Source organism: Urtica dioica, chromosome 9, assembly GCF_054948205.1.
Source record: "Urtica dioica subsp. dioica isolate 48M chromosome 9, U.dioica_male_clone48M_v1_H2, whole genome shotgun sequence".
Taxonomy (NCBI): Eukaryota; Viridiplantae; Streptophyta; class Magnoliopsida; order Rosales; family Urticaceae; genus Urtica; species Urtica dioica.
In genome coordinates, this window is record NC_142764.1 from 18,243,559 (window position 1) to 18,251,740 (window position 8,182).

General features: G+C 33.0%; 1 protein-coding gene across 1 annotated transcript; it reads left to right on the forward strand.

Moving 5' to 3' along the window:
- The first annotated feature begins 3,968 nt into the window (after positions 1–3,968).
- Positions 3,969–6,507, forward strand: LOC149385446 (CASP-like protein 2B1). Its single transcript, XM_089625094.1, has 3 exons — positions 3,969–4,346; positions 4,444–4,576; positions 6,035–6,507. Exons 1-3 carry the CDS (start codon positions 4,123–4,125, stop codon positions 6,287–6,289), a joined length of 612 nt encoding a protein of 203 aa, XP_089481220.1. The 5' UTR covers positions 3,969–4,122; the 3' UTR covers positions 6,290–6,507.
- Positions 6,508–8,182: the final 1,675 nt, after the last annotated feature.

Genomic DNA, 8,182 nt, shown 5'->3' on the forward strand with positions numbered 1-8,182 from the left:
AACAAATTAACTAAAGTCAACGCTGAAAACTTCCAAATACATAACAATAAATGCCCTGAGAACTTTCAAAATCTGCTGGAAATTTCAAATTCGGTTTCAATATTTGATTCGAAATTTAAAAAAAAAACTGCCTAATTAAAATAGCGGCCGAATTAAATAAGGGCAAAAATGTAAAACTAATTCAATTAATAAGATGCCACATAAGCAAGATGGCTATTTACGGGAAATTAATGAAAGATTGGCTAAAACCAAATTGTTAGTGTTTAAGATGGCTACGCAACCAATTATTTGTTAAAATTAACAGCCTCTAAAAATATTTCAGTCTCCCTCAGTGAAGCTGATATGGCACGTTCCAATTGACCTATTCGAATATTTATAATAAAAAGGTAGCTTTAGCACCACATTTTTTTAGTAAGCGTCTAAGGCATTTGTAATAATGGGTTTGGTAAAATTAGTAAAATAATCAAAACGAGTACTAGATTTTAATAATTATTTTTATTTTGTGATTAATTTTTTTGGAACTGATCAATTTCTTATATAAATCGTCAAAAGTTTTAACGATAGTACTGTAAAAAAAACATTTTGACAACATAACTTTGATTTTTTATTGAAAACTTTAATTATTTTCTCAATTAATTATTTTCAAATTACTATTTTATATAATTTTTCCCCAAATAAATCTTCTAAATGTAGTATTTTTGCTCGTCCAAATAGTGCCACAGGTTTACGATTTTTAGAAGATGATGATCCCTAATTCCAATCACTTATACTCTGAATAATTCAAATATAAAAGATCTTAAGTAAAAAATAATTTAAAGAAAATGGGACCACGGTGACACAGTCTATAAATTTATATCCAAATTAATTTCTGACTGACTCGGGTTTAGTCTTGTTATTATTATTTTTATTTTTTGAGAAAACATTACTGATCTGTAACAGTGGCTATGTTTTTTTTTTTTTTTTTTTCAAACCGTAACAGTGGCTATGTATGTGGTCTTGATAGAGATGCCTTACTGTCTGGTTCCTCATTTCTTTAAGCTGATAACCAATTAAATGATTTCATATTAAAGTAAAATTGAGCATAATAATAACATTTTACTAGCTACTAGTTCAGCGTTGATCCAAAAATGTTTTAGTCGGCCATTTGAACCATGCAAAGCATGTTTATCTTTTGTATATATTATTAATCGTGTTTTTTGGTTGACACTTAAAACCGTCCGTGGTTCGATCAAGGGGCCGGATCCTATGACCGCATGTAGGTTGAGTGTGGTAAAACTCTTCTCATATCGTCGTCACGGCCTCATCAATGAATCTCCTTCGTACTTCTTGGGTTCGTCCTACTCGCCATTCTCGTCGTGTTATATGGATCTTCGAGTCTCTGGTCTTCGGATCTTCCACGTCCTTCGTCGAGTCTCCGGATCTTCAAGTTGTTCTTGGATCTTCTAGTTTTTCGTGTTCCTCTCGTCGAGCCTTCAAATCCTCGCACCTTCACCTAGCACATGAGAAACGTGAGTCTAGAGGGACGTGGATGGTTTCACTCGTGCTCTGATGCTCAACATTAGTCATGTTGTATTGCGTTCTTGGAGAACGATTTGTCATCGTCTCTTTATTTTCCAGAGAGAGAGAGAGAGAGAGTCGTAGTCTCGATTGTGTAGAGTTTTGACAAGTTGAGAGAACTTATCTTATGTTGTGAGTTGAGGGGGTATTTACAGCCTTCATATTTTAAGTTTGAGTAGGTTTTGGAGGCGATTGAGCCTTGGAGGTTGGCGATTGGCCGATGGTTGGTGTCTGCCGAAGGTTTAGAGGCTCGTCGATAGTTTCATGCCTATAGTTCCACGCCGATAGTCTCGGCCATGAAGTTCGCCGATTTCGTGTCGATAGTCTCGGTCATGAAGCTAGTCGATGATTTTCATCATGCCTAAGGTTTCTTCTTGCCTAGTATTCTATTTGCATAAGGTTCCTTTTGCCTAAGGTTTGAGGCTGATAGTTTTGTTCGCCGATAGTCTTGGTCGCCGATAGTCTTGTCTGCCGATAGTTCAAGGATTCTTGTTTTCGCCGATAGTCTTGTTTTTCTGAAAACTTTGGGACGCCGATAGTCTTGGTCTTGAATTTCGTCGATAGTATGGCCGCCGATAATTCAAGGATTCTTTCCTTCGCCTATATTTTTATTTTTTCAAAGGTTTTGAGACGTCGATAGTTTGATCTTGAACTTTGCCGATAGTTTGCATGACGATGGTTAAGCACGCCAATAGTTAGATCTTGAACTTCTTCAAATTTTGTCGTTTTTGCTCTCGAGATGTCATTTTTATCTTGTGAAAATGACATGATATATATATATATATATATATATATATATATATATGGAGTGATATATTTGGAGGTTATGAAAAGGTTTAAATAAGTCTGGCCTTGTTACGCAAGTGGAATCCTGAACTTTAATTAAATTGTACATATTGCTCAACGCTAATTAAATCCTTACATGACTTTCCTTAATGTTAGAGCTTGTGTATAAGCAGCATAACACAGAGACAGGACATACAACTTTTTATCGCTCGTGATTCTCCTATATTGTCTGATTCTACTACTAGTTAGTTATGGAAGATTCTTAGTTATGTCTTTTCTTTTTCAAACACTCTTAAATATATACACACACGGCACCGTATTAATATTAACCACTTAACCCCATTTCACCTACCGCTCTTTATAGTGTCTTACCCACCACAAACCATTAAGCAAAATATATATAAATAAATAAATAAAAAGTTAGCAACTTTAATCATTTCTTTTCACCAACAAAATAAAATAAATCATTTCTACCCCACGCCTTAAACTTTTAGATACACACTGAATTGAGATTAAAAGGGAAAACAAAAAAAAGTAATATTAAAATGGGGTATTAATGAATATCGTATGAGATGGGTCACATTTAAGGAGGGCGATAGGGATAGCGACTATTCTAAGTGTAAAACCACCATACTCTTTCTCTCACATTCAATGTTACAATTTAAGATACCTCACCTTATCACTCTGACCCCCACAACCCTTCTTTTGCCTTGGGACAACAAACTTTTGCCTCTTCCCATAAATTCACTAACTATGAAATTTCGACAAGTGAAAGAGCTACATCAAAAACGCCAGAAGAAAAAAAAATGTGTAACCTGAGATAGGCTTTAAATACCACACTAATCGCTGATTATTATTATTATTAGGGAAAATATCAGGAGTATCCCTTGTGTTTAATCGAAATACGAGATTTATCTCCTCTATTTCTAAAAATATCAGATATATCCCTTCAGTTTAATATAAATGACATATAACTCCCATAAAAAATGTTATATTACAAATCTCACCATTTTCGTTTATTTTTTACAAAAAAATAATTTGAACTCCCCAAAATACCCTTAATAGAATAAATATGTATTTACTATTTTATTAAAAAAAATCAAAATCTCTCTTTATAAAAAAAATCCTTAACTTTTTATAAAAAAAAATTTTAATTTAATTTTTTTTTGTATAGAATAGAAAATAAAAAATTATTTCATTAAGGGTATTTTAGGGAGTTCAAATTATTTTTTTGTAAAAAATAAACAAAAAGGGTGATATTTGTAATATAACATTTTTTAGGAGATGTATATGTCATTTATATTAAACTAAAAGGATATATCTGATATTTTTAAAAATAGAGGGGATAAATCTCGCATTTCGATTAAACATGTTTTCCCCTTTTATTATTATTATTACGACTCTTTCATTGCGTTTCTTTGCCTTTCACCACTTGGCAATAATCCATGCAGCCATGTCACTGTAGAAAGCTCCATCACCAAACATTTTGGAATTCAAGGAAAAAGAAATAAATAAATGAATGAATGTGAACATGGGAGAGTGAGACAAAAAATATTTACAAGAAAGCTCTAGCTTACATTTAAAATGTATTATTTTATTCCTTAGAGTGGGACTATATAACTAGTAGTGGGAGAGAAAAGTACATAGTGGGCACTAAAAGCAAAATTGTTGGTTGTTTCTAGCTCTTAGTCTTCTTTGGGTTGTTCATTTCTTCCTTGTTCTTTTTCTGTTGCTTCTTTTTCTGCGCGTGTGTACTGTGTGTGTGTTTGGTGATAAAACATGAGTTATTTGGGCGTAGGAGTGAGTCCAGGGAATGTTCCGGTGTACCACAGCACAGACTCGAGGGTTGTGGATCGGAGAGTGAGAGTGGCTGAGCTGGTTCTGAGGTTTGTGGTTTGTGCCTTGGGGATTTTGGCTTCTGTTCTCGTGGCCACTGATACCCAAGTCAAAGAGATCTTCTCTGTCGAAAAGAAGGCCCAATTCAAGGACATGAAAGCTCTCGTGTATGAGATCATGAATAATCTCTCTCAAATCCCTCTTGATGATATGGAAAAGACGAAAATGACCTTGAGTTTATTATGTATTGATTTCTCGTTGCAGGTTTCTCGTGATAACCAATGGGGTTCTTGCTTCATATTCTCTGCTTCAAGCTTTGCGGTGTGTTGTGAGTATGGTCAAAGGACATGTTTTGTTCAATAAGCCTTTGGCTTTGCTCATCTTCTCTGGTGACCAGGTATTATTATTTTTTCTTTTTCTTTTCTCTTAATTTTGTGCCATTTCCATATATGCAAGGATTTTAACAGAAAATAGAAACCTGGAGCTATGTAGAGAATCTAAATTTGGGGTCATTATGACATTTGACTATCGTAGTATATGATGTTTTTGGTGGATATAGAATTACTGAGGTTCATTGCATTACATTAGAAAGGGGAAAAAAAGAAGAAAGCATTTCAACAGGGGTGCCCATTTTTCAATTTCACACAAGATCATGTTCTTTGTTGTTCTCTCTCCTAAATAAAGATTTCTAGGCGAGCTACTTTGAATGCAATTAAAGAGTAATTAGGTATATCCTTAAAAAAAATAATAAAAAAAGAAAATGAGTAGTTATGAACCTCCCATGCACATCACGTCCTTAATCCTATATACAGCTGGCACAATTTAATGAGCCGCCATAAACATAGTATGGACTTGTTCGAAATTGTGTCAATTTTTATTCTCTTTGCATGTTCCGGGCCCGAGAGATTAAATTATGCACACTACTTACAGGCACGAGCCAGTAAGTAGTGACTTGGGCTAAATCGTGTAATTTAGAAATACATATATATTATTAATTCGTATTTGATAGCTTTATACTTGTATTGACAAAATTAAATTAAATTGAAATATTAATTTTTAACAATTTTGAAGTTCTATAACTCATTAATCACAATCCTCATAGTCTATGAACATATTTTTGTCATTTTTTTTTGCTATATGATACTCATTTGTTTACACAAGTATTCGCGCCGTATATGTGATTCGTTATACTTGAAAAGAGATGCATACAAAATCAAACATATATCAATTGCAAAAATATGGTGTGAATATATATGTAAGTACTTACTTTTCATCTTAAATGTTGTATATTTAATCATACAATCAATCATTACATTGTTATCGAGTTTAACTATTTAATCTATTACATTATTGAGTTTCAAACAAATATATAATATTATAAATTTATATTAATTCTTAGCTTCTGATTCATGACTCTGTCACTACTTTTATCTTTAAAAAAAATCAAAATATTAGGTAATTAGCCAACTAAAACGTTTGAGATTACTATATAGTCAACGTTTCGTAAATCTTAGGTAAATAGTCATAAACATGACGTGACATTTTTTATTTTCCCTTTTATTGAAATAAAATAACTGGGTATTTACGTCAATTTACACGTGCAAATACGTGGACGTGGTTATTTACCTAAGATTTACGAAACGTTGATTATATAGCAATGTGAAACTGTGAATATGACTATATACCTAATGGACCCTAAAAAAATTAATAATGAATTTATCCGTACGTAAGAACACTCTATGAACGACACTTCAAAAAATCATTTCGTAAAAAACATAATTTTGTGTTTTGCATTTATACTAGTGATAAATTTTGAAATGGGGTTGGATTTTTTTGTTTTTTTTTTTAAATATAGGTAATGGCCTACGTGGCGGTGGCGGCGTTGGGAGCGGCGGCGCAATCGGCGGTGTTTGCGAAGATGGGACAACCGGAGCTGCAGTGGATGAAGATATGCAATATGTACGACAAGTTTTGCAACCAAGTCGGCGAAGGGATCGCCAGCGCTCTCCTCGTCAGCCTCGGCGCGGTGGTCCTCTCCGGAATCTCCGCCTTCAACCTCTTCCGTCTCTATGGCGGCGCCAACAAGGTCAAGAGTGTTGCCACGTGGTAGAAAAAAAAAAAAAGGGTTTTGACATTGACGAAAGTGGGCGTGTGTTTGTAAAGTTTACGTACTTACGGCTTTGTTTGTGACACTCTCATCAGAAATAAACGCAAGTTTTTTTTTTTTGGTCTTATTAGTTATGTAAGTGTGTGTTTATTTTTTCAGATGCTTTGTTGGTCCAAAAGTAAGAAAAACTATGTGGAATTAAGCAAAATATAATGTAATGGTTTATCAAGAAGAACACGATTCCAAATATAACTAAGGAAATTGAAAATAGGATGGAAAAGAGAATTTGAATAGAATATTAGAGGGAGGATTAAAATTGTGTATTGTGTTTGAAAGTCGTGGAAAATGAGAGAGGAATAAGAGGGTAAGTTGTTTACCAGAAAATAATTTTTTTTTTATATATTAGAGTATATTTTAGGTTTTAATTTCTTTTCTCTGTCATGCCTAGTGCCGGCAGAGATTGGAAATGAGTTTTCTGTTTTGATTTGGTCAGAATTGGCTATTCTAGTGTAAATTCGCTCGTAATTGTACTCGTTGCTATTCTTAACTGTAACCAAAACATTCTATTCCGGTCGCTCTCAAAACTCTAGTTCGGTCATAACAACTTTTTTGTGCGGTTGAACGCCCCAAGTTAGGGGTTATATAACTGATTTTAGAATATACCCTCTACTAATTGACTATATTTAAATCTAGATAAATTAAAACATATAAAAAGGAAATAAATAATTTTAAAATATCTTGTTTCGTATCAATTAGGGCTGCTGTTATATCAGATATAGCGATATTTAGAGAAAAACGTGATCATTTTGTATATGCACATTTTGTGGTGTCAATAATGTTTTTAAGATCAACACTCACTAGTTGATGTGGTTTAATTTTTAGCATCATACTACGGATCGCATGTGAGCTAAAACATGGTAGAATTCTCAAAGTCGGTCATTCTCTTCTTGCAAAAAAGCAGTCTCCGATCCTCTGCCATCTGTGAAAACAAGGAAGAGGAGATATCCGGGGCAAAATATTTCATTTGGCATGCACACCGACGTTTAACATTACTTCAGTTAAAACATGAGGCGAGGGATTCTAACATTTATTTTTATAATGAATTTTTAGTTCAAAACTTTGATTTCGATATGCAGTGACAAAGTTGTGGGTATGAATACTTTACATCCTCATTTAAATTCTTCCATGTTGGGATGAGGAATATATCTATTATTGATTAGGTATTGAATCAATACATATAAAAAAAATAAAAAATTAGTGTAAGATTCTCTTTTAATCAAATGCTCCATCTCCGATAAATTGAGACTACCAATTCACGACTCTTTACTTTCCTACCAAGACTTGAGATACCAAAATTATCACGCACTAAATCGTTTATATAGGTAACCGGTGGCGGTATACCAAAAACCGCAAAATTTTGTAAATACTGTTACTGGGCGGGTTAATGTTGATAGGTTTTTTACTCAACCTAATGCATTTATGAAGAAAATCACACCTTGCCATTAGAAAATTGTAGTAAAAATCTCAAATCCATCCCTTATAATGCCTCTTACCGCACTTTACAGATTTTGCGATTTTATTTTATTTTTCTGATGAATTTTTTTAGTTTATGGAGTTGTTTTAAGGTATTATATATGATTCATATATATATATATATATATATATATATATATATATATATATATATAATTTTTCATACCTCCAATTTTATTTGAATTTATCAAATATTTATTTTTATTTTTATAAAGGATTCGTGGTTCTAATGTTTGATTTCAACAAGTGACCAACGGTATATGTGCTCAATACTTTGAATCATGACTTTCGAATTAATCAGTAGTTCTGATGGTGTTATTTGTGGCATTCCATGCAACTAGTTCAATATTAAAAAATACGATT

Excerpts from the sequence above, each read along its gene's own strand:
- LOC149385446 (XM_089625094.1), top strand. The coding sequence starts at position 4,123 with ATGAGTTATTTGGGCGTAGGAGTGAGTCCAGGGAATGTTCCGGTGTAC. Across the intron at positions 4,347-4,443 it reads AAGGACATGAAAGCTCTCGT|GTTTCTCGTGATAACCAATG; the intron begins GTATGAGATCAT and ends TTCTCGTTGCAG. Across the intron at positions 4,577-6,034 it reads TCATCTTCTCTGGTGACCAG|GTAATGGCCTACGTGGCGGT; the intron begins GTATTATTATTT and ends TTTTAAATATAG.